At 39.6% G+C, this 24,228-nt stretch overlaps 6 protein-coding genes, 2 non-coding genes and 1 pseudogene across 13 annotated transcripts; 7 read left to right on the forward strand and 2 right to left on the reverse strand.

The window, feature by feature from the left end:
- The first annotated feature begins 199 nt into the window (after positions 1-199).
- K03H6.8 lies at positions 200-349 on the forward strand. The gene has a single exon (NR_052935.1). It is a non-coding gene; the product is annotated as an Unclassified non-coding RNA K03H6.8 (non-coding RNA).
- Positions 200-349, reverse strand: K03H6.11. Its single transcript, NR_052936.1, has one exon. It is a non-coding gene; the product is annotated as an Unclassified non-coding RNA K03H6.11 (non-coding RNA).
- A 7,059-nt stretch (positions 350-7,408) lies between these two features.
- Positions 7,409-12,344, reverse strand: C34H4.5 (C2H2-type domain-containing protein; the record flags this gene model as incomplete). Of its 2 annotated transcripts, NM_001380047.1 has the most annotated exons (6): positions 7,409-7,820; positions 7,885-7,959; positions 8,510-8,673; positions 9,079-9,305; positions 11,860-12,084; positions 12,137-12,344. In NM_001380047.1, 6 exons carry the CDS (start codon positions 12,336-12,338, stop codon positions 7,649-7,651), a joined length of 1,065 nt encoding a protein of 354 aa, NP_001367628.1. The 2 variants fall into 2 exon arrangements, with proteins under 2 accessions (NP_001367628.1, NP_001368233.1); NM_001380048.1 differs by lacking the exons at positions 8,510-8,673; positions 9,079-9,305; positions 11,860-12,084; positions 12,137-12,344 and having other exon boundaries at positions 7,649-7,820; positions 7,885-7,895.
- On the forward strand, positions 10,834-11,827 carry col-107 (Nematode cuticle collagen N-terminal domain-containing protein). Its single transcript, NM_182305.4, has 2 exons — positions 10,834-10,987; positions 11,044-11,827. Exons 1-2 carry the CDS (start codon positions 10,847-10,849, stop codon positions 11,785-11,787), a joined length of 885 nt encoding a protein of 294 aa, NP_872105.1. The 5' UTR covers positions 10,834-10,846; the 3' UTR covers positions 11,788-11,827.
- Positions 12,345-12,990: 646 nt separating the features above from the next.
- tag-244 lies at positions 12,991-15,232 on the forward strand (the record flags this gene model as incomplete). Of its 3 annotated transcripts, NM_067694.4 has the most annotated exons (8): positions 12,991-13,179; positions 13,227-13,312; positions 13,498-13,631; positions 13,722-13,885; positions 14,017-14,239; positions 14,487-14,614; positions 14,659-14,848; positions 14,895-15,232. In NM_067694.4, 8 exons carry the CDS (start codon positions 13,060-13,062, stop codon positions 15,047-15,049), a joined length of 1,200 nt encoding a protein of 399 aa, NP_500095.1. The 3 variants fall into 3 exon arrangements, with proteins under 3 accessions (NP_500095.1, NP_001294313.1, NP_001294314.1); NM_001307384.1 differs by lacking the exons at positions 14,017-14,239; positions 14,659-14,848; positions 14,895-15,232 and having other exon boundaries at positions 13,060-13,179; positions 14,487-14,489; NM_001307385.3 differs by lacking the exons at positions 14,487-14,614; positions 14,659-14,848; positions 14,895-15,232 and having other exon boundaries at positions 13,060-13,179; positions 14,017-14,277.
- Positions 15,233-15,864: 632 nt separating this feature from the next.
- On the forward strand, positions 15,865-17,680 carry C34H4.2 (CUB_2 domain-containing protein). Its single transcript, NM_067695.5, has 6 exons — positions 15,865-16,146; positions 16,197-16,491; positions 16,588-16,694; positions 16,742-16,836; positions 16,889-17,019; positions 17,068-17,680. Exons 1-6 carry the CDS (start codon positions 15,938-15,940, stop codon positions 17,578-17,580), a joined length of 1,350 nt encoding a protein of 449 aa, NP_500096.2. The 5' UTR covers positions 15,865-15,937; the 3' UTR covers positions 17,581-17,680.
- Positions 17,681-17,691: 11 nt separating this feature from the next.
- C34H4.1 (Amine oxidase) lies at positions 17,692-19,673 on the forward strand (the record flags this gene model as incomplete). Of its 2 annotated transcripts, NM_067696.5 has the most annotated exons (7): positions 17,692-17,815; positions 18,067-18,456; positions 18,505-18,635; positions 18,680-18,908; positions 19,224-19,294; positions 19,342-19,463; positions 19,512-19,673. In NM_067696.5, the coding sequence occupies 7 exons, from the start codon at positions 17,693-17,695 to the stop codon at positions 19,637-19,639; spliced, it is 1,194 nt and encodes a 397-aa protein (NP_500097.1). The 2 variants fall into 2 exon arrangements, with proteins under 2 accessions (NP_500097.1, NP_001368284.1); NM_001380049.1 differs by lacking the exons at positions 17,692-17,815; positions 18,067-18,456; positions 18,505-18,635; positions 18,680-18,908 and having other exon boundaries at positions 19,251-19,294; positions 19,512-19,639.
- A 492-nt stretch (positions 19,674-20,165) lies between these two features.
- On the forward strand, positions 20,166-21,746 carry Y41D4B.18 (annotated as a pseudogene). The gene is made up of 4 exons: positions 20,166-20,288; positions 20,410-20,900; positions 20,951-21,235; positions 21,284-21,746. Coding segments are annotated over exons 1-4 (1,362 nt in total).
- Positions 21,747-22,216: 470 nt separating this feature from the next.
- Positions 22,217-23,924, forward strand: Y41D4B.17 (CUB_2 domain-containing protein). Its single transcript, NM_067698.5, has 4 exons — positions 22,217-22,454; positions 22,651-23,138; positions 23,195-23,488; positions 23,534-23,924. The coding sequence occupies exons 1-4, from the start codon at positions 22,347-22,349 to the stop codon at positions 23,844-23,846; spliced, it is 1,203 nt and encodes a 400-aa protein (NP_500099.1). The 5' UTR covers positions 22,217-22,346; the 3' UTR covers positions 23,847-23,924.
- The last annotated feature ends 304 nt before the right edge of the window (positions 23,925-24,228 follow it).

Below are 24,228 nucleotides of genomic sequence, written 5' to 3' on the forward strand. Positions count from 1 at the left end.
AAACTATAATTCAGATTCTAAATTCAAATTTCTACCTTCAAATTATGTCGGGGACAATGACAACAAAATACTTTTTTCATCGGTTGATTCCAAACTGAACTACAATTCTTCTACTGATCACAACTTCAAAAAACGCTTTCTATCTGAAATTGTCGATTATGTGACGTCTAGGCTGCCACAAATTTAGGCTTAGGCTTAGGCTTAGGCTTAGGCTCTGGCTTAGGCTTAAGCTTAGGCTTAGGCTTAGGCTTAGACTCAGGCTTAGACTTAGGCTTAGGCTTTGGCTTAGGCTCAAGCTTAGGCTTAAGCTTAGGTTTAAGCTAAGGCTTAAGCTCAGGCTTAGACTTAGATTCAGGCTCGGGCTGGGGGAGTCAACCCCGATAAAAAGAGAAACTCCCAGAAATTCCTACAAATGCAGAAAAAAAAATGAAAATGAAAAAAACGACAAAAATCAGATTGGGGCATTCCGAAGTCAAAAAATCCCAAAAAAAACTGCCGAAAAATGACCAAAATAGATAAAATTTTTAAAAATTAGTAAACAAAAATGTGTTAGAGTTGGAGAGTTGAACTAGTATGAACAAGTATATCGTTTATGGCTACATGTGGCTCATTACGGTTTGATCTACAAAAAATGCGGGAATTTTTCGCCCAAAAATAGAGAACTCTGCGTCTCTTTTCCCGCATTTTTTGTAGATCTACGTAGATCAAGCCGAAATGGGACACTCTGACACCACTTGTGGCTAGATCATTATAATGAGACTTGGGCTAGGCTCTGCGAAATTCCCGTAATGAGATATCTATTTGGAAGGAATAATTTCAACTATGAAAAATGTCTCTTTTTTCTGACTTGATTTTTCAAAACTAGACAAATGAAAAAAAGGAAAAAAGAAATAATATGAAAACTGATGTATTGCATTTTTAATCTCCATACAATTCAGAAAAAAATGATGATGATGCTAATAATGATGTCAAGAACAAAAGCAAATCCCGAAAACTTTTTCCTCATCAGAAGTGCACTATAATCCTGCTTCTGGCACTCTGCCAAATCGTCGGAGATGAAGCGGAAAGTGTGTGTGTGTTGTCTCTCTCGAATAGAGGAAGGTGAGAAAGAGGCGGGCAGAGCAGGGGGCTCAGGCTCCGCCTCCTTTTTGAGCTCTCCCCAAGTTTTACCCTTGGGAAGGGTAAAGTGGGAAGCGTTTTGCAGAGAATGTGTGTTCGATGTGGCATATTGGAAATTCAGAAAAAATAGATAGGGAAAATGTTTTTGGAACTCCACTCGGACAATTTTTTTTTGGGGATTTTTTTTTGGATGTAAAATTTTTGTAGATATTTTCAAATTAAGATTCCAAGCTAATATTAGAGATTTAAAAAACTTCATAATCTTCGAACTCCTCTCGGACAAGTGCAAAATAAATGCCAAAAAAATTTGAAACTTTTTTGTGAAAGAAAAGTTTTACAGTAAATTTAAAACAGAAAAATATTCTGAAAAGTTATTTTTCAGTGTCCAAGAGGATTTTAAAAACTATTTTCGAAAAAATTCCCCAAACTCCAAAAACGATTTTTTTTTGAAATTGAATTTCTGGCTCCTCAATAGAGAAAAAACCTAAGTAACTAGAAAGAGAAATGAAAAAATTAGAAGAATGTGTGATAATTTGATAGGTATCGAGTTACGGAGTTAGTGCTCAAGAATCACAAAAAGTTGGAAACTCAAAAAAAAAAAGAGTTGTCCACGTGGACTGCACACAGTTGTTGAAACTTTTTTTAAAGAAATTTGTATTCTGAGCTTACTTTAGCTTGACATTTGCATAAAAAGGTTAAATTTTTAAAATCAAAATGAAAACGCTCGGAAAATTTTAGATTTTCCAGAAAAATTGTTGAACCTTGGTAGTTCTATATATCGACTAAAAATTGATGCATTGTGTCATTTCCAGACGTGATTTGTACACTTTTTGTTATGACATGTTATTGTGCAAATTACGGAAAACTCGAAAAAAAAAATTTTTTTTCTCATTTTCAGTGGCGTTATCAAATTCATTGTGTAATTTTACCCCTGTACACACATTTTTTTTAGTTAACTTTTTGCAAAATGTCGTAGAATTAGGTGTTTTAGATACGCAAACACCGTTCACGTATTTTTGAAGCTACAGCTGTACACGGCCCGGCAAGTGGTACATCCATGCAAATGCGCTCTACTGGTAATTTGAGTGTAGACCAGGTTTGGGCGCGTGATAACGAAAAAAGCTTTGGTCCAAAAAATTTAGAATTTAATTTCGGACATTTTTTATATGCATCACAAAAAAACTGGACCAACCGTTTTTGAGATACACGCGCCCAAACGTCCAGGTATACGGTAGACAAATTGCGTACAGGTACCACTTCTCGGGCCGTGTACAGTAACCCCTGGAAAATTCAAAAACCAGCGACACGTAGTGCCAAACTGTCCCATTACGGTTTGATCTACAAAAAATGCGGTAATTTTTCCTCCAAAAAATCTGACGTCAGCACGTTCTTAACCATTCAAAATCAGTTGAGAACTCTGCGTCTCTTTTCCCGCATTTTTTGTAGATCTACGTAGATCAAGCCGAAATGGGACACTCTGACACCACGTGCAGCTTAGGGAACTGTTGGGGGTAATACAATATTCACAAAAAAAGTGAACTCAAAACTTTCGAAAACTATAGCTTGTGTACTCCTCTGGGACATTTTCAATAGAATCAGGATGTTTTTTGACAAACATGTCGGAGAAAAATTTCCGAAACACATTCGACAAATCACATAAAAGATTTCAAATTTTCCCGCCTAATTTAAATTTTGGATTTGTTTTTTGAAGGAATTTTTTGGGTTTTTGTTTGAAATAGAGTATTGTTTGACTTTTAAAAAAATACCCGCGAAATTTGAATTTTTAGGTATTTCAAAATTTCAAATAGCTCCAGAAATCTAAATTCAAAAAATTTAATAAACGCCGCCCAAAAAATTTTTAGGCGCCAAATTCGAAAATGTTCAGAGTTTAGATCGAAAAAGGTCACGGTTTTTAAAATTATATGAACAATTGAAATGTTTCATGGTTTTTGAACATTTGGTTAGTTTTACCCTTTCACATGGTGTCAGGCTGGAATGGCGGCCATTACGGTTTGATCTACAAAAAATGCGGGAATTTTTCCCCCATAAAATGCGATGTCAGCACGTACTTAGCCATGCAAAATCAGTTGAGAAGTCGGCGTCTAAATACCCGCAATTCTCGTAGATCTACGTTCACATTTTCCGTTTTGTAATATTCTGAAGTTGGGGAAAATATTCGTTTGTAAAAAAGTTGAAGTTAAAGCTGATTTTTTCGAAGCGGCCGACACTTTTCGGGTACCGCTCCGCACTATACAGGAGGCGCGGTGCGAAGCAGACGGAGGTCGCCGCAAGGCAGGCATTTTGGCGCCTGCATAGAAGCCCTGCTACAAACTAGAAAATCAAAGCTACAAACTAGAAAATCAAAGCTTTAGTCCAAAGTTTTATTCAGAGCAAGAACGTCACCTCGTGTACAATAAATACACATTTCTATGTAAATTATGTAAATTAGTGCGTCTTCCTTGTGAGGAGGGAGATACAAATTGCAGAAAAATGGAAGTGTGAGAGGGCAAAAATAGAAAAAGGAAACAAGACCTTCATTTATTGGCTGAAATTATCGTGGTCCCACGTGCTCTTTTGAGCCATCCCAAGCCTCTTGAGCACAAGTGAGTGCTCTATTTTTGACGGAAATGTAATGAGATGTTGACCAATAAACTTTTATGAATATACACAGGAGGCAGTGTAGTTTGTAGCCTAGAACTTTCAAGATTAAGTTAAGATATTGTAGTTTGTAGACTAGATGTTTGTAGCTTAGATTTTTCTAGTTTGTAGCTTATGTTAAACCAGCCGTTGACCGCGCCCACGGCGCAAAATTAAAATTTGAATTCCCGCCAAAATGAGTTCAAAAAATTAAAATTTGAATTCCCGCCAAAATGTTTTAGAAAAATTAAAATTTGAATTCCCGCCAAAATGTTTTAGAAAAATTAAAAGTTGAATTCCCGCCAAAATGATTTCAAATAATTAAAATTTGAATTCCCGCCAAAATGTTTTCGGAAAGTGTCGAGTGGTTTATCGCGTACCTCGATCGATGTCGGGTGCGCATTCATCATAAGTAGCCTCAAAATTTTCTAAATTAAAATTTTGCGCTGAATGTTGTGACGTCACCCGTGACGTCAGAGACAAACGGAATAGCGCTTTATATATAGTAATGATTTTCTACTTCATAGCTTGAGTTCTTCTGTAGTCTAATTGTTTTGTGTTTGTAAATTCGTACTGTCTGCCGCAAAGCTGTTTATGTAGTTTGTAGTTTTTAGTTTTTAGTTTGTGGTTTATAGTTTGTAGTTTGTAATTTGTAGTTTATAGTTTGTAGTGTAGTTTGTAGTTTGTTCCACGCAGCTCACTTTTATTCAACATTTTTGAATCTCGAATAAAAAACAATCCTAGCCAAAAAGCTGAAAGATACATGGTTCAATGACTAATTCAATCAGAGCAGAAATGTGTGACTAATTTCTGAACATTTCGGACCCCCTTCTTTCATATTCAGTTCTGTTGAATTTGAAATTTGATGCGAATTCCGACGCGACGGCCGAGATTTGTTATTTTGGAATTTTTAAGTTGGCGGGGGATACTGGGGGAGACTGAAATATCACGAAATCCGGGATCTTTGGTGATAAGTTGACAACTGAAAAATTGGTTTTTAAATTTTTTTCTAACTAACTTTTGAGAGAGGTTAGAGCGGGCGACACTTTGCGGGTCGGGGAATTCCGAAGTTTTGTTTTCATGATAACTACAAGCTATAAACTATAAACTACAAACATTGCCTGCCTTGTGCCTACCTGCCACCGTGCATGCACAACATAAATTAAGTTTTGTGCTCAATCTTTTGATTTTCAAGCTGTTTGGTGTAGTACTCCGCAACCCCTTAATTATTTTTAAGTTTTAGAAATTTCTGAGCTCATATTTAGTTGGAAAAGGATGTATGTGTACATTTTCTAGTTCCTCATTCAAAATATCAAACTACATACTTAAATTATGAAATCTGCCGTGGCGCTTCAAAATTAAAAAAAAAGTCCCTCACTTCATTTACCTGCAAGGCGACCTATAGGTATACGCCTACCGTGGGCAGGATGCAAAAACCGACAAGTCGACCTTCGCCTACATTTGTCCTACAAGGCGGCATATGCATTCTTAGGCCTACAAGGTATCTTACTCCTGATATTGACCTTCAAAACGGATTACACTTACCTTAGCCCTACAAAATAACAGACGCCTAGAATCGGCCTTATAGATGATCTTTGCCTACCATAGGCTTAAAAAGCAGCCTACGCCTACTACTTGCCCACAAACCGTCTTACGCCTGGTATCTGCTTTCACGGTGACCTACTCCTGCTTTTGGCTTTTCAGACGACATATGCGCACCTCAGGCCTACTAGGCAGCCTACTCCTGGTATGCTTACCTTATGCCTACAAAACAAAGTACACCTGCCTACCATGGACTCTACAGCGAAATCAAAAATTCTATAAATTCTGAGCACAAATTGACGTCACCAAGACACACAAAATTAATTATTCAAAGATATGAAAATTTTTTGAAACTGAACCAAATAAATTGTGCAATTTTGATGCATAAAACAATGAACACGGAAGTCGGGGGTCTCGAGGCAGACACACACACACACACAAACTTTCAGAAGAAAAGATGGAAAAGTGAGGGGGCCCCAGCCGTAGTTTTATTTGTCCCAACTAATCTCATCTCTCGGAAAATTGGAGGATTGAAATGGCAACAACTTTTCCCCCCGTAGCCGTCCGTTTTTGGATGAGTTCAACTCTCCACCACGGGAAAATTTTTTGCGAATTTTTTCATCCCAAAAAAAAAGGAAAAAAAATCCCATTGATTTGTCTACAAAGGGCATCGAAAAGCACCCAATATTTGGAGAACAGAAGATTTTGAGAATTACTGCCTTCAGAAATGGACAATTTTCCCATTGATTTGTCTACATAGGGCATTGAAAAGCACCCAATATTTAGAGAACAGAAGATTTTGAGAATTACTGCCTTCAGAAATTGATGATTTTCCCATTGATTTGTCTGCAAAGAGCATCGAAAAGCACCCAATATTTAGAGAACAGAAGATTTTGAGAATTACTGCCTTCAGAAATGGACAATTTTCCCATTGATTTGTCTACATAGGGCATTGAAAAGCACCCAATATTTAGAGAACAGAAGATTTTGAGAATTACTGCCTTCAGAATTGATGATTTTCCCATTGATTTGTCTGCAAAGAGCATCGAAAAGCCAAAAAAAGTCATAGAGGAATTGTTCAATATTTGAAAAAAAGCAAGAAAATTTCAGAATTTTCTCAAAAAATCTTCCAGACTGTTTTTTTTGGCAATTAGCAAAAATTTACAAAAATCTGTTTTGGGGTAATTCAAAATTAATCAAAATGACCTGAAAAACTACAAAGACAACACAAATTGCTCCGTATTTGTCACAAATTTTGAGGCACTTTCCGGGGCCGCCTAAAGGCAGGCGTTTTTGCGCCTACATGAACTTTTGCACCGAAACACGTGGTGTTAGAGTGTCCCATGTCGGTTTGATCTAGGCCAATCTTCAAAAATGCGCGAGTTGAGACGCAAACTTTTCAACTGATTTCGCATGGTTGTGTGCTGACGTCACATTTTTAGAGCGAGAAATTCCCACATTTTTTATAGATCAAACCGTAATGGGACAGCCTGGGAAAACTTTCCGAGCAATTCGTGTTGTAGAGTTATGACTTATTTTTTTAGTTTTCAAGTTGTTTCGAGTTAAACTTTCGAATTGTTCCATCGTTTTTGACTAGGGTTTCTATGTAGGCGGCAGAACGCCTACCTCGCCTGCCTGACGAGGACCCGGCCTCCTGTATTGTTCGGCGCGGAGCCCAAATAGTGTCGGCCGCGGCGAAACAAACACCTTTCACAATATATGGTGTAAACGTCAAGCCTTTGATTTTTCGCAATAGTGGAGGAATGAGGCGAGAGGCGGGCAGGTTGGAGGCAGGCGTCAGGCCCCGAAACATGCGCCTGCCTCCCAAGGAAGGCCTAGTTTAGACAACAAAATTTTTAACTAGAAAAGTTGCAAAAAAGTGTCAAAGTTCCGGCATGTTTCAGGATGTGTCGGGGTTATCAAATATTATAGAGGGATTTTGGAACTTTTTTAAATCCGAAAATCATCAAACGATGAAAAATTTTCAGAATTCTGTCGAAAAAAAATATTTTTTTAGCTTTCAGATTCTTTAATTATCCTTGATCTCGGAAATTATTAAAACTTTGCGAGAAAAAATCTACATTCTAATTAAGTCAATAAACAGCTTATTCGAAATCAATATTTTTTTCCAAAAAAAAAAACAGCCAGCAAGAAAAAACAAAGTAAAGGGAATGAGAAAATAACACGCACAAAATATACAAATTGTTTGCAGGATTTTCCTCCGGAAGGCCAAGAAGAAGAAGGTAAAAGCTAATGGGTTTCTGGATGATTAGCCGTGAACAATATGCAAAGCTCAGGAGAGTGGGAGGAGAATTAACCGTTGTGGATGAGAAGAAAAGAGAGCAAAAAGTCAGATGTCTCTTGTCCAGGTCCAGTCATCGTTGGTGGGAGCCGCCGGCGCCGTCGAGTTGGACGAGCTCCGAACCATGAAGCTCGGCGTCTGAGTCTCAATGTCCCGCAGGAATTCGGAGACGTACGACGATTCATCGATTGTTGAGGTGCCCGTGTTGCATGTTGTAACACTGCAAGAAGTTTCTCGCGGTGGGAAAAGCGGAAAGTAAGAAAAAAAAAAAGAAATCTGCCTACTTTTCAAACATTGTTCCAAAGCTGCGAGTTTGGGGCTGTTGAACGCTAGTTGACGAGTAATCGAATGGCTGGGATCTGAAAACAGTCAGGTAGGTAGCAGCCGACATTTCAGAGGTTTGGAAAAATTATTTGCTATAGAGGATACTTTATTATTAAAAATTCGGTGGAACATTCAAATTTTCTTCTGAGAAAAAATTGATGAGAAATAGCATTTTACGGGAAATTTGTATATTTTCCCTCTAGAAAAATCTCAGCCGTTAACGTAGTGTCAAAGTGTCCCATTTTGGTTTGATCTTCAAAAAATGCGGGAGAAGAGACGCAGACTTTTCAACTGATTTCGCATGGTTAACAGTGTGCCGACGTCACATTTTTACATTTTTCTGGGAGAAAAATTCCCGCATTTTTTGTAGATCAAACCGTAAAGAGACTGCCTGACACCACGTGGGGCGGGGCATTTAAATTTTCCAACAAAAAAAAAAACCACAAATTTCACACCGAAAATTGTAAGTTTTGTTAAATTTCGACATTCAAAAGTTCAGGATCCGGAATTTTTCGAAAACTGCTTAGCCTTGAAGATCAATTTTCCCGACCAAAAAAAAAAATCAAACTTTATAGGTTCACTCACTTTTGCTGCTGCTGCTCCGGCGGTGACAAATCCCCGAACTCTGCTCCATACGGCGGGCTAAAATAGCTGAGTGGCTCCTGACCGTGCATCATTGTCCCCCGCTCGCAGAACGTCACCGGCGGCTCCTGATCGTATTGTGTCGTGGTGGAGTACATAGGGATTGGCTGGAATTTCAGATTTCAAGAAGTCAGAAAGCTTCACTTTAGGACATTTTAAAGCTGAAACGGTGTCAGCTGTGAGATCTTATATACATTTCTGCATCTCGCGAAAATCGGATCCTTCCAGAAACTTTAGATATGAAAATTGTGAACTAACATATTTTTAGTTTGAGCATCTCTTACATAATTCAATTGACAAAATTTCATTATTGTCTTAAGGAACTGCATGTATCAAAAGTTCAAACTAGAAATCGTCTCAATTATTTAGTTGACAATCTAACGTTTCTGGAGGGAGATTGAAACACCCAGATTTTCAGAGTTCTACAGCAGAAATGAATATCAGATTCTTCCAGACGACAACTTCAGCTTTCGAATAGCATTCGTTGGCTACGTAGACAGCAAAACTCTAACCTCCTGCTCAACAAATTGCACTTGAGTAGATGCTTCCGCAGACGTGCTCAGTGACTTCTGCACAGTCTCCATCACTTGATGCACATTTTCCGGGCTCACAATGAAATAGATCGGCTGGAGCACAGTATGAGTTCCCGCTGACGTTGATGGAGCTTCGGGCTCCGTGGTTTCCTGCTCCTCATTTTCCACTTGAAACTCTCGTTTTCGACTTGCTTTATTTTTTTCACCTGAAACATAGTCAGGTGAATGAGAAAAAAAAAGCGAAATTTATCGAGGCGGGCGATCTTGATGAAGGTCAACTTTCGAAGGTTTCATAGTTACTCACTACCTCTCAGCTTCTCATCAAGATAACACAATACCGTGGTGTCCAATGCCACCCGCCAAAAATGATATTTTCGGCGAAAATATTGCCATCGCCGGGCCAGGCCATCCCGTAAAAAGTTCAGTTTTTCGTGTTTGCGATAGGAAATGGTGGGAGAGGAGAGAGAGAGACAAAAACAATGTTGCGTAATGAAAAGAGAGGAACTTGATTGCCAACCGACCGACAAACTTAATCGCAACATATGCTGGGAAGTGAGAAGAGATGGAAAAAAATCCGTTTAAAACATTTTTCGGCGTTAGGATAATTACTGTGACGTACTTTTAAGGTGGAATAGCGCCAGTGGGAACTTATAATGATCCAAAACGACCGAATATCATAATAAAACACTTCAAAAATTTTTAAAGATTTTTCATGGTTTTCGGTCAAAGTGTTGACAAATTGCCAAAATTTCGAAAAAAATATGAGATTTTAAGGAAATCCAAAGCAATGCCGCCCATATTCCGACCCACTGCAATATTTTAATACGAAGAATTAAAATATCATGAAAGTATAAAAAATGTAGGAAGCAATTTTTTGGACGACTTCCAAAATTATGAGTGTCATAAACTGAGTCATTGTCGCTTTTTGACAGTAAATAAAAATTTTCAAAAAATGTTTGAAAAGTTTTATTATGATATTGCGGTCATTTTGGCACCATAGGTATACTTTTTAACACATTCCCCACTGGCGCTACTCCACCTTTAAAATAACTGTGAAATGCTTTTTGAGGTGAATTTTTCTAGGACAAACTGAAAAAAATGGGGTTTAAAGAACCTAAAACACCAAAAAGTTTCCAGAACGCTTGCCTACCCTGAGACATCATAAAATATCTACGAAAATTCACGTTTGGCCAATTTTTCGGATAAAGGGAAACATTTCGTCCAGTTCAGACCAACTTAGTTTGTTAGTGCTCCCGACCTACATAAAATATTCCAAATGACATCGATTTCAATTAAGATTACAGAAGTGAGCTCAAAAACGTTCCTTGCGAGTTATACTTAGGTATCTGAGTATTTGCATACTTACTTAATTTTTGAAAAAAACTAAAAGTGGTTCTCTAAATGGCCAAGTCTGAATACATATTTTTTTAAACAATTTATTACAGAAATCCCGTCCCTTTCTCTTGAAGACAATAGCCAACTGATCATGCCAAAATTCAAGCGCGCTTCTCATTTTCTTATTGGTGTGTTAAAACTGCCAATAATCAAAGTCTCCCCCTCTTACGAGATAACATCTACGAGAGACGAAGAGGTAGAGAGAAAGAGAACGAAATTGCCGTAGAGAGGCAAAAAGATCTTACACAAAGATATGCGGCTGGTGGTGGCGGGGCTTCAAGGTAAGCTACCTACACCGCCCTCATCTCACGTATAAAAGGCGCGTCGAATCATCGGACAGTCACATTCAGCAATGAGTACCAAAGCCATCGTTATTGGAGCGTCTTTCTTCTCCGGAGTCACGATTATCGTGTCTCTGGTTGCCGCCGGTATGCTCCTTCAGGACATCAATGACTTGTACTACGATGTGATGGATGACATGACTGAGTTCAGAGTAAGTTGATTAAAAATTGTCTTTTATTTTGAAAATTTTTAATTCAAAAATTTCAGAACACCGCCAATGAAGCCTGGAAGGACATGATCGTTCCATCAGGAGCCGTCGACGCCAGCCTTATCTTCGGACGTAACAAGAGATCCGGCGGAACTTGCGGATGCGGAGCACAGCCAAACAACTGCCCAGCTGGACCAGCCGGACCACCAGGAGCCCCAGGAGCTCCAGGAGAGGACGGAACCCCAGGACAAGCCGGAAAGAACGGAGGAAACGGAATCGGAATCGTCAACTCCGCCGACGCCGGAGGTTGCATCAAGTGCCCAGCCGGAGAGCCAGGACCAGCCGGACCAGACGGACCAGCCGGAGCCCCAGGAGCCGACGGACAGCCAGGAGCCCCAGGAAACGCCGGACAAGACGGAGCCCCAGGAGCCGCTGGTGAGCAAGGAGACGCCGGAGCCGCCGGACAAGACGGAGAAGCCGGAGCACCAGGAGGCCCAGGAAAGAACGGACAACGCGGATCCGGAGCCCCAGGACCAGCCGGACCAGAAGGACCAGCCGGACCAGCCGGACAAGACGGAGCACCAGGACAAGACGGAGCCCCAGGAAACGCCGGATCAGAAGGACCAGCCGGAGCCCCAGGAAAGGACGGAGAAGCCGGAGCTCCAGGACAAGACGGAGAGGCCGGAGGCGAGGGAATTCCAGGCCAAGACGCTGCCTACTGCCCATGCCCACCACGTACCGCCGCTGTCGAGGCCACCCCAGCTTCCCAGGGAGGATACAGACGTCGTTTCTCTCACGTCTAAGGATTTTAACATTCTCAAAAATAAACGATTTTTCATTCACACTTTTTCTTTCTTGTTTTCTTTTAAACAAACCATGATTCTGCTGCTGCAGCAGCTGCTTCTTCATCACCGAACACCGCGCTTTCCTATGATAGTTCAAATCCTTCTCCAGCGCCACCTTGTATCCGCACATCTCACAGGTGAACTTCTTCTCCGCGTGCGCCCTGTAATAATGCTGCCGAAGGTTGCGTTGTCCGTCGAACCATTCCTTTTTCGAAGAGCACGACGCGTCCGGGCAGTGAAATGCCATAATGATACCTGAAGCGCCATGGATTTGAAGCTTATTCAAAGATTTTCAGCAGAAGCTTACGTGGTTCGACGCAGTTCCTCTGTACAATTCGCTTCTCATTTGTCTCCGACACGTCGGGTTTCAAGTGTTGTTTGAGCTGATGGAAGCGGCAAGCAGATGAGTTCATAAATTCCCGTCCACACTGCTCGCACTTTGTCATTGGTGCTTCATTGAGAATTTCGTCGACGGTAGGGAAGAAGTCCACTTTTCGAGCGTCTGTCATTTTGTTCTGAAATTTTGAAATATAATATTCTTAAATGTGAAATAACGGCTCTAAAATACTTAAAATTGCTCTAAAAAACCTAATTTCATATTGAGATCTTGAATATTTCAGAAATTGAGTATTATTGGCATTGCCCGCCTACGACCTAGAAAATAAGTTATTTTACCTTACTTCTGTATGAAGCATATTATGTTTAAAGGAGAACATTTTAAAACCAAGGTCGATCTAATGCATATGAGTTTTTGATTCTCATAGTCAGTTTTTTTCAAAACTTTTAAGGTATTGTAAAAAGAAACCGTGCTCGACTTTTCTAAAACGCTTATAATTCAACAACCAGATAGTGTAAGAAGCAGCAGATTGCTGGTAGACGTGCTCTTTTCAAAGTCAGAACTGTATGGTTTATATAAAAATCTGAAAATTGCACTTATCGAAATTGTGAGCTACTTTTATTGACTAATTTTCAAGAGTTTAGTACAATAATTTCTAATGTTTATGACAAAATACCAAATTTCATATGAAAAATTTGGTAGTTTTGTCATAAACATTAGAAATTATTGTACTAAACTCTATTTCCGACCGATTTAGCTATTTAAGATGAATTAGACATGAGACAAACATTCCCGACCATCATTTCTAGCGTCACTTTTTTTTCAATAAAAAAAGTTTCTTATCAGTTTGCATTTAAAAGGACACAATTTTTCTTGTTTGCTGTCCGGTCAGCATGTGTCGTCGCACATTGTATGCGTTAGCGTTTCTTATTTGTTCAGTATATGCTGATCCGAGAATTATCTGGTTGTACAACTACGATAGTGGATCTACTCAAAATATAGTACCAGTGGAAGTGAGTTATTCGACAAAAAAGAGGTCCCATCACGAATTACTTTTCAGAATGGGGCAAAGCTCCATGTAGCCTCTAATGACAATGTCACATTATTGCAAAATATCAAAATCGACGCCGGATTGGGGGCAGTGTCGTGAGTTTTCTCGAGATTTTCAAATCAAAATTATTGCATTTCTACACGAAAGTTAAAAAAAACACACATTTTCACAGCAGAAAGCAATATTTACAAAAACTTTGTAGTATAATATTGCACGGGTAAAACTAGAACATTTCTCGTTGCAAATAATTTTTGATAGTGGTTTTAAGTATTTTTCACAGATTGGATCAAGTACGCTCTATTGCTGATTTCAAAGTTAGTTCCAATCAACTCATCATCACATCGACACTTGATCCGCCAACTTCTGCAACGCTAACCGGCTTTATTTATGTAACAACTGCAGCTCAGGCTAATGGTAGTTTTGAACCGATTTTTCAAGGAAAAAACTGGTCAAAGAATAAAATTTTTAAAAATCTCAATTTCTACTCTAAAACTCCAATTTCAGACAATACTTTCTCTGTAACCACGGTTGACGATCTTAAAACATTAAGCATAACTTCTGGAAAATCGACTTCGGTCGTGTTGAATACTCAATTCACTACAACTCATATTCGTCCGTTTAATGCTCCGGATAAAACTACCTACGTCACGAATGTTCAGCAATTTGGAGTGAGTTAGCTTTCGGACAATTGTTAGCTAGCAATTAGTAAATGAATTCTGACATCGAGAATCGATTGTAACAACCTCATATTACTAAACTCGGGAATGTGCTTCCAAAAATCGAACCTGGTAATTTTCAGTCAACCAGCCTAAACTTCCACTACGGTTATCCAAATGACACCGTGATAACTACCAATCAGTTCTTCGAAAATCCGCAGTATATTGATAATTACGATGATAATGGGGAGGTTGCCAATAAGACTAGAGTGTTTTTCGCACATGTTGAGCCAATTCAAGTAAACCTTCCATATTGGTACATTACTGCCGATGGTCCATTCAACATTTATTTGGATAACATTTATAGTGAGATAAATTTGCTTTTGGGGTCTCTATTCAACTAATGTGGAGTCGAAGATCTATGCAGTTGTGGTTCGTCTAATTGATGCTTGAGCATTTTAGATGCTCGAAAAAACCGAGATTTGAAGGTGCGCTGCGTAGTGCGCGCGCGTTTCAGTGTACGACGGCGCAGGAAATGCCTCCGGCGGATTTCGAACCCTAAAGATGCACTTCGCCACTCCGCAATCTCTTTTTGAAAAGTACATTATTACAGTAAACTTGAACATACACAACACGACTTCCGTCAACACAACCGGCGCTTTTGTGCTCACAGGAGTTTGGCAGAACCCATTTGTGAACTTTATGACTGACCCGACAAGAGGTGGAACTACGGGACTACTAGTAAGTGAGCTTCATATGTGAAAATCGAACCTTAACATTTTCAGCTAACAACAGACTTGGAAAGCGATGCGACTATTCTTTTCTCTCGACCCCAATCAAACTTTGATCTAAATTTTGGAAAAACCAATAGAATGGTACACGGACAGCTTTTAACAGATGCCATGTTCAACACACTTCAAATTAACTCAACAGCGTTGTATCCAGGAGCAATGTACTGTCAGTATTTTGTGTTCAGTAAGTTGAGAGAACTCTTAGCTTGAGACACTTGAAACATTTTCAGCCGGAGATCTACTACCAGTTACTTCAAGCGTTGCAACAAATCCACCAAATCCGCAAACCACCCCACCAGTAATCACTACTACTAAATTGGCTTCTAACTTGAATTTGAGTAGTTTTATACTTTTGGTTTCAAGTTTTCTTTGCTTGATGCTTTAATGTTCACACTTACACTCACTATGTGCTAACAATCATGTGCTAATAACTATTAATATCATTCAAACATGTTCTCAAATATTTTATTTTTCATTAAGTTTGTAATTGGAAAATCTGAACTTCTGCAAACAATACAGTAACAGTAAAACGATAAGTACAGTTACATTTATACAGTAACCTTTGCAGTAATCCTACAGTGACAAGTACGGTTGTATTTTCGAATTTATATATGGTTCATTGTAAATTCATGTTAGCTTCGTTTTGTAAAACCAATTTGAAACGATTTTTCACAGTGAATATCAACTGCAAATGAACAAATACAGCTTCCAGAGACTTGCAACACATTTTAATCTTCTTACCGTCATGGTATGGGAAATTGCGTCGTTATCAGAAAAATCATTAATATAAATATATTTATCATTTGACGTTTTTTCAGCATGTAATTAGAAAACCGTCATGGCAGCTGATTCTTTCGGAATGAGACATTGTTACTTGTAGAAAAACCGGCATAATAGTCATAAAAGGTATAAGGTCTCCAACTGGATATTGTTCAGGAACAAAAATTGTTACATAATGAGTCAAAAGTAGACGAGCATTAAATCATAAACTTCTGATTTTGTCAGAACACGAAAAGCTTAACGCTTATCAATCTGTGCTTTTCGGTGGGAACATTCTAGTTCTGGAAGGGAAACCAGTTATATGCAGTCGGTTTCATTATCTGTGTTAATTCTAGCTTCGCCTAGCAAATTTATCGTCACTTTTGATGAATCAAGACACAGAACCTCATTGTGACTGTGCTCGTTATCAGTTACCAGCCGAAAATTGGTTTAAATTAGATGGAGAACAGGGCGTTTTCAGCGCATACTCTACATTTTTGAAACTCGCGAAAAAATGCGGTTCTGCTTTTATTTTGCTTTATTTTCATGTCTTGTCATAAATATTCTCGCAGATCCTATGATTTTGGATTTGAAGTCTTATAAAAATGGCACCGTGTACCAGGTGGCAAATTTAGAAGATTCTGCGAATCTTTACGTTGCTTCCGATGATGATCCTTCCAACCTTAGGTTAATACAAATTATCACTGGAGGGAATACCTATTCGTAAGTGATACTTTCAGTTTCAAAATCTTCAAAAATCCTGTAGCTTTCAGTCTAGCAGACTTGGTTTCCACACCACAAAAGATTACGATCAGCGGGGGTCTAACGATCACCTCAACTAACCCGGACGCGGTGACCTACGCCCTGACAGGCTATATCTATGTGACAACAGCTCAGCAGGCTCAGGATCCGCTGTTCAAAGTTTTGGTGGTGACAGGAGCTCACACGTTGAACGCCAACGGGGTTCAGGCAACTACAGTGATTTTGAACACTGAGTTGGAGGTGCGAACGGATGATGCAGATCAACCAACGAAGAGCTCCTATGTCAGCAATTTGAAAATGACAAGTGTAAGTGTTTCCACAGATTCTGTTTGATCTGAAAATTGTTCGTAGAAAATTTTAGTTCAAAAAGAATAGACTTTCATCGTTTTCCTAAAATTTCAGAACGAAAACCTGAAATTCCACTGGGGAATCCCGGCTGCTAATTGGAAACAGGGGACAACAAATAACACGTTCTTCATGAATCCCTACACTGATGGTACCAATACAATGTAAGATGAAATATAAAGATTTCTGCTGAAGTCTAGCATTTTTCTAGGTTTTTCGATCACACGGAACCTATGCAGATTGGGCTCGACTGCTGGTACATCATCTCGTCTGGGCCGGTTAGCATGGGTGTGAAGAATGATTACGGTAAGGAGGTGTCAAGGAAATAAGGAAGCCAACTTCCTACGCATTTTTTCAGTGCCAAACCACAACTACACCACAACCGCCGCCAACACCACCGGCCTATTGGTCAGCGGCAACTTCCTGTACCAAGAGCATCAGGTGAACTTTCTACCAGATCCAACTCGTTCGAGAACCGTCGGTACTTTTGTAAGATTTTTCTGTAGACTAGCGATTATCGAGTATACAACTATTCAGATCACTGCATACATTCCACAAGGGGCCAATGTTAACTTCACATTTGTTGCCGCGGACGGGAGCTGGGTTCAGACTTTCGACAGCTCTAAGAACAACTCTCAACTGGCTTCTTCCTCGCCTTTAGCTGCACAAAAACTGAATGTCAAGTCCAGTCGAATTTTTGCAGGCACCTTTTATTGCCAATATTTCGGGATCAGTACTGCAATGCTACCTATTAGCTCTTCATCTACCACTGTAACGAGCCCTGCAATAATAACCACAAGCCAAGGAGGAAAAGCCTCCACTACTCCGTCCTCAGCTCCTCCAGCTCCGGGAAGTTCGTCAGCAAGTCCTACAGGCACCAGTGGCTCCAGCGTCTCTCCTCCAGCTTCTGGGCCAACCACTTCTATGCCAGCTCAAGCTTCAACCACACCCAGTGGAACAATGGGAAGTACTCTCCAAACAACTACCAAATTCTCCAGATCTCCTTCGATTCTTATTTCATCTTTCGCAATTTTCTATTTGATTATTTGATTCGATTATGAAATTTTGCGAAAATGCCTATAACACTTTGTTTGATTATTTGCCGGCATGTCGCGACAGATAAGGGAAAAATGAATAAAAGCACCAAGGAACCCTCCTTGACATGAGAAAAATGAAATCACTTCACGTGCACTTCGCTCTTTTTGTATTGTGCTCTGCGACGGGGCAAGTTTTCGAGTTGTACAAATTTGCTGGCGTCGGGCCAACTAAAATAGGAAATGTAGATGTAAGTTCCCGTAATTTTCAAAACTCCTTGATGAGTTTTATCTTCTTGGTTCGGAAACGGGAAGAGCTCATATGATTATGATCATAAGCAGATTTGTAAAATATCACAATTTTGAAATTTTCTATGTCTTTAATTATAACAATGCAAACTCAATTTTAAAGAGATGTTTTTCTGCATTTTTCACAAAAAACCCAGTTTTCTGTTGTGAAAAAATATTGCTTACGCAGTTTTTCTCAGCTCCATCACTTCAGAACCTTTCAAAGCTCTACCTGGCATCCTCTGACGATGCTCAAGTGTTAAGCCAAATCACCATCACATCAAATGGGCAAACCAAGACATTGGATCAGCTTCAAGCTAATGTCGATGCAAATGGCTTTCAAAATGGATTCCCGGTCAATAGTGACCTAACAATTTCAACAGCAAATTCACAGGACACAACTGTTAATTTGAGTGGAATCTTATTCGTTTCAAGTCCAGATATGGCAAAAGATCCTAACTTTCTGGTATACGTGGTGGCTGATCAGGTGAGAACAGTAGATCGCTCGACGAATGATGAGACGACTCTGGTCTTGTTGAATGTTCGCAATACCAGTCGAGCTCCATATTACAACACTAGAGTGGAGAGCATCAATCAGCCAAGTGTGAGTTTTGGGGGTACTGAATTCGAGTAGTTGCTGAGCTATTTCCAGTCCACTAACCTACTAGTGTACCACGGAGTCCCTGAGGATGGATACACGGATCCCAAATTCCAGGAGACCAGCAGGCAGCTCATTTTCCAAAATCCAGTTATCACTTATTTTACTGGAACAATAAGTTCCATGTGAGAATAACCAATTTGTACAAAGAAAGCAATTCATTTTCTAGGTTTTTTGACCACATTGAGCCGATCCAATACACGCTGCGAACGTGGCATATTCGAGCGATCGGTGGAATCAGCTTTAAGGTTTCCCAACAATGGGTAGACATGTCGACGTATCAAACAACAGCGGCGACCACGACAGGGTACACAATGAGTCAAAGTGTCAGTAACAATTCAACCGTTAACTTTAAGTATACAGAGAATGCTGGTGACGGTGGAATGTTCGGTTTTATGGTAAGAGTTTATAATACTGGGCTGTTTTTGCACTGCAGATTTGGCAAGAATCATAGTTTTGTTTTTCCAAGAGACTTGTAAAAATATATCCATCACCAACGGACATTCTCCACCTGACAGAGTACTTATTCTAGGTTTCTCTACATCTATAATTTTTTTACTGGGAATTTCCCACAAGTGTGGGCCACAACCATAGTTTTTTGAAAAGTTGCACATCGCAATGGGCATCTTATAATGAGGAATTGCCGAAACCACAATTGCTGGAAAATTCGGCCTGGGAATTGTTTCAAGCGACATATAGGTGACCAATTTCAGATCAACACTGCGGATAAGCAGACTGATATGAATGTAACCAGCTGTTACAACACGGATTGCATCACTGAAAAGTGATTTTGTTCTGATTTTGTCATAAGTAATTCAACTTTCAATTCAGATTTGTTCAAACAATGCCAGTGTACACAGATATTTTCCAGTACCCAAAGAACTACACGACTTTGTACATGGATCACACGAATACGAACGAAGGAATCTTCTATCTACAGTATTGCAGATCAGGTGAGCTTATTTTCTTGTCTGATTCTCCGAAATATCGAAACATCTCAGAGGCCGCTGTCGGGGTCAGCTCCACAACTCCGGCGTCTATGGAGACTACAACAAAAACCTCGGCGACTATTTCGCTTCACATTCTTCTTATCATAAGCTTAATATCAATGATTTCAATTCTTGTGTAAACATGTGAAATCGAAGAAATAAATCAGCAACTCGACATTCAGAGGCAACTTCCTGCCACACTTTGGCAACTTATTTAGTGCCACTAAAATAAGTTGCCGAATTGCTGGCAGGAAGTTGCCGAGTTGTTTCCAGGAAGTTGCCGCGTAGTGGCAGCTAGTGGGAAAAAACGCTCCTCGGCATGCAGAGGCAACTTCCTGCCAAACTTTGCTTACTTGCAACTTCCTGCCAAACTTTTGCACATTCCTGCCAACATTTGGATGTTGCTGAGCGTTTTTTCCCACTTGCTGCCACTACGTGGCAACTTCCTGCCAACAACTCGGCAACTTCCTGCCAGCAATTCGGCAACTTGTTTTAGTGGCACTAAATAAGTTGCCAAAGTGTGGCAGGAAGTTGTCTCTGAATGCCGAGTAATGCTTCATTTCGAACCATTTCATCAAAAAAGGTGTGGTCACTGATAAGAACTTTAATTAATTTTCTGATGTTATACTTGAAAGAATTGCATTCTTCCTTTGTTTATTGACAATAATGAGGTTAATTTCACTCATTTTTCTTTTCAATTCATTTCGTGCGTGTTATTTCTACGAATCAAGTTTACGCCAACTCAGAGATTTCAATTTATCGGAGCCTATGGCTATCGAGGATGTGCAGGTAACTAAATGAGTGTGATTGAAAGCTTTTTTAAAAGTTGCTGGACCATGCTAGACCTATCTGGAATCGATTTTCAAAAAAACGTAGTTCTTCAGCAAATTTCGTACATTTGCTTCTTCAGAATGGCTCAAATCTTTAACTTTGCTCATCAGACAACGCATCTGTGCTGAGCAATATCACCGTGAGTTCCAATGGAAAAACTGTGAGCCTGGATAAACTTCTCGCAACTTACAATGGTTTCTTCAACGGTTGGCCTATCAATTCGGATATTTCAATTTCTACTGCCAACAATCCTGACGTCACCAACAATCTCAGCGGTCTTATTTTCATAGCCAATCAACAAATGGCAAGGGACCCGAATTTCTTTGTGTACTCGATTCAGGACGCGGAGAAGGTGATCTCTAGGTCAACAAACTCTGAAACTACACTGGTTCTGTTAAATTCGAAACTCGACAGTAGCCGAATCGAAAATCTTATACAGCCGGACTCTACTAAACTTCAGTTTTATCGTGGAATTCCTGACTATGACTATAATGACACACAGAGTGAGAGAGCTGCACAAAGTTTGATTTTCGCGAATCCGATTAAAAGTTGGTCAAGTGGGAATACATAGTGAGTTCATCAAGACTTACCTGAAAAACTAGTACTTTTCTAAAATTCAGTTTCTTCAACACCATCGAGCCGATGCAATACTCCTTACGCGCCTTGTACATTCGAGTTATTTCGTTCCAGATCTCCCATGAGTGGAAAGATCCCAGCTACTACAAAACCACTGCGCCGACAACGACCGGATTCTTGATGAGCCGAGAGGTTTCTACGCCGAGCTCAAACGTGGATTTCATGTTTAATTCCGGCCATAATGGAATCGTCGGACTTCTTGTCAGCACCGCTCTATTCGCCGACGCAAATGCAACATTTAGCAACAACTTGGAGCCGGACACATTGCGGTATGGTCAACTTCCTCAGTTCATCCTCACAAAAGTCACAAATTTCAGATTGCACCCGGATCCAGCGATAATTTCTCGCGTCTTCGAATGGTATTCAAATGCGACAAACCTGTATGTGACACCGAGCCAAGGTGTCTACTATATCCAATACTTTCGGGCAGACCTGAACGAGCCAACAACCACTTCGACGGCTTATGCTGCGCCTTCATCCACTGCATCTACATCTACTCCAGCTCCAACAAATCTACCAACGACGACTGGGGCTCCGACAAACTCCACAACAAATCCACCAACCGCCACGAGTCCAAAAACTAGCAGTCAACCAGTATCTTCTTCAACTTCTTCCACGTCATCTCCAGCTCCAACAAATCCACCAACAACCTCGAGACCAACAACTGCCAGTCAATCAACAGCTTCTCAAAATGTGGAAACAACCACTAAGCTGGGCCTAACCGCTTCTATTACTGTCTCTATAATGACTACTTTGCTACATAAAATTTTGTTTGCTTAAGAATACATGTTGTCTACTTTCCTGTATCACGTCATTTAATTTGACTATAAATGTGAAACTATTCATCTATTAAAAAGTAACTAAGACACCGGACTTGGTTTCTTAATTTCTAAAAAAAAACATCAATAAAGAATTTATTGGACAATAAAAGAGATCTCAACTACTCTGAAAACAGCAGAATACGCTGTAAAATATAGATTTCCTGGAGGAGTTGCAAATATGGAAAGAATGTGTTTATTTTGTTTGCCTTCTTATGTGTTATTGTACAAATGTCATTGCTCAAAGAGTATATAAGTTCAACATAATTATAAAAATCCCAATTTCAGATCACGTTGATACCCGTATGTTTGAATATTCATTTCAAGTCTGAATCGATTTTTCTACACATTTCTCTACATAAAACAATTGCCTCCGCCACTATTTCGCTTCATATTCTTCTTATCATAAGCTTAATATCAATTATTTCAATTCTTGTGTAAACATGTGAATAAATCAAATGTTTCCAATTTAACCTCCCTTTATCAACAAAGGTGTGGTCACAATGATAGCAATTTCAGCATTCTTTCATAGAAAAGAGTGCAATATTGGTGTTAAACAATAATGCGGTTAATTTTACTCGTATTTCTCTTAAATTCCTGCGATTCGTCGAGTTTGCGCCAGCTTCGAGATTTCAATTTTCCGGGATCTATGGCAATCGCTAATGTGGAGGTAAAGTCAATGTCAATTTCGGCCAATTTTTTTGTTTGAAAACGCAAAGAATTTACTTAATTCATTATATCATAATTCTATTCAAATAAAATAAACACAATACAGAAAAAAATGGTTGTTGAACGTTGAAAAGATTCGAAGATTTCTGAATAGCATTCTTAAAGTTTCCGGTATTTTCGAACATGTTCTTTTTCAGAATGGCTCAAAGCTCTACCTTTGCTCATCGGACGGCCCCATCGCTCTGAGCAAGATCACTGTAACATCTAATGGAAGAACTGTGAGCCTAGACCAGCTACTCGTTTCTTCTGGTTTTCTGAACGGCTGGTCAGTTAATTCTGACCTAACAATTTCCACGTCCAACACTCCTGACGTCACCAACAATCTCGGCGGTATTATTTTCATATCTACACGGCAAATGGCTCGTGACCCGAATTTCCTGGTATACTCGATTCAGGAAGCGAACAAAGTGATTTCCAGACCAACAAATTCGGAAACTACGCTGGTTCTGTTGAATTCCCAGCCGAACAGTTGCCGTATTAGTAATATTGCACAACCGGACTCCACTAAACTTTTTATTTACCACGGAATCCCTGAGGCGGGATACAACAACTCAGAGTACCAGGCAACTGCGAGCAAGTTGATTTTCACGAATCCGATCAAAAGTTGGCCGAGTGGAAATACTTAGTAAGTCGAACAAATGCATAAGAACTCACAGAAGTACTTTTCCATGAAACTTCCAGTTTCTTCGACACCATCGAGCCGATGCAATACTCCTTGCGTGCCTTTTACATTCGAGCAATCGGTTCTATTGCATTCAAAGTCTCGAACCAGTGGATAGATCCAAGCAACTACGAAACCACCGCCGCGACGACAACCGGATTCTTGATGAGCCAAGAGGTTTCTACTCCGAGCTTGAAAGTGGATTTCATGTTTAATTCCGGCCATAATGGAATCGTCGGACTTCTTGTGAGTACAGCGCTGTTCGCGGACGCCAATGTTACATTGTGCAGCAATTTGGAGTGCGACACATTGCGGTAGAGCCTAATTTTTGCGAAAACTGAAAAAAAAACAACTTTCAGAATGCCCCAGACACCAGCGATAACTTCTCGCGTCTTCGAGTGGAATACGAATGCGACAAGCTTGTCTGTGACACCAAGTCAAGGTGTCTATTTTATTCAATACTTCCGGATTGACCTGAACGAGCAAATTGTCGGCTTGACATCGTCTTCTGCAGCTCCAACAAATTCTCCAACAACCTCGCAATCAGTAACTGCCGGTCAATCAACGGCTTCTACCACTCAATATGTTGAAACAACCACTAAGCTGGGCCTAACAGCCTCGATTGCTGTCTCTACCATGATTACATTGTTACATAATATTTTGTTCGCTTGAGAATGAGTGTTTGCAATAGTGTCTTATATTTTCAAGAAATAAAACATCTTATAATTCAGGAATGAAGAAATTAATTTTTTTGGCTTTATGATTTTTCAGGGAAAAATTATATATTTTTAAAAATTAAAAATCTGCGTGTAATAACTGTTGAGCTCGGCCGAGTCTCTTGGCTTTTAATGTTTCTAGATTCAATTTTTGTATAATCACTGCCCCTTTGCCAGTAACGGAAATCAACACCCAAATCAGCTCATCCTAAAGAGCATGACAATTTTAGTACTTTTGCACAATAATGAATAAATATTGTTCACATTTTTTGGCAATTGGTACTGTGCCATAATGTTTCACAACTAACCAGATTATTCAATTGATCATGAACTCTCTG

This window comes from Caenorhabditis elegans, chromosome IV (assembly GCF_000002985.6).
Source record: "Caenorhabditis elegans chromosome IV".
NCBI classification, from domain to species: Eukaryota; Metazoa; Nematoda; class Chromadorea; order Rhabditida; family Rhabditidae; genus Caenorhabditis; species Caenorhabditis elegans.

What these genes read in the sequence shown, in the direction of transcription:
- C34H4.2 (NM_067695.5), top strand. Translation starts at nt 15,938, where the DNA reads ATGCGGTTCTGCTTTTATTTTGCTTTATTTTCATGTCTTGTCATAAAT. An exon ending in ACTGGAGGGAATACCTATTC is followed by an intron (nt 16,147 to 16,196) that starts GTAAGTGATACT and finishes TGTAGCTTTCAG; the next exon opens with TCTAGCAGACTTGGTTTCCA. An exon ending in GGGTGTGAAGAATGATTACG is followed by an intron (nt 16,837 to 16,888) that starts GTAAGGAGGTGT and finishes GCATTTTTTCAG; the next exon opens with TGCCAAACCACAACTACACC.
- col-107 (NM_182305.4), top strand. Translation starts at nt 10,847, where the DNA reads ATGAGTACCAAAGCCATCGTTATTGGAGCGTCTTTCTTCTCCGGAGTC. An exon ending in ATGACATGACTGAGTTCAGA is followed by an intron (nt 10,988 to 11,043) that starts GTAAGTTGATTA and finishes CAAAAATTTCAG; the next exon opens with AACACCGCCAATGAAGCCTG.
- Y41D4B.17 (NM_067698.5), top strand. Translation starts at nt 22,347, where the DNA reads ATGCGGTTAATTTTACTCGTATTTCTCTTAAATTCCTGCGATTCGTCG. An exon ending in TGGCAATCGCTAATGTGGAG is followed by an intron (nt 22,455 to 22,650) that starts GTAAAGTCAATG and finishes GTTCTTTTTCAG; the next exon opens with AATGGCTCAAAGCTCTACCT. An exon ending in TTGGAGTGCGACACATTGCG is followed by an intron (nt 23,489 to 23,533) that starts GTAGAGCCTAAT and finishes AACAACTTTCAG; the next exon opens with AATGCCCCAGACACCAGCGA.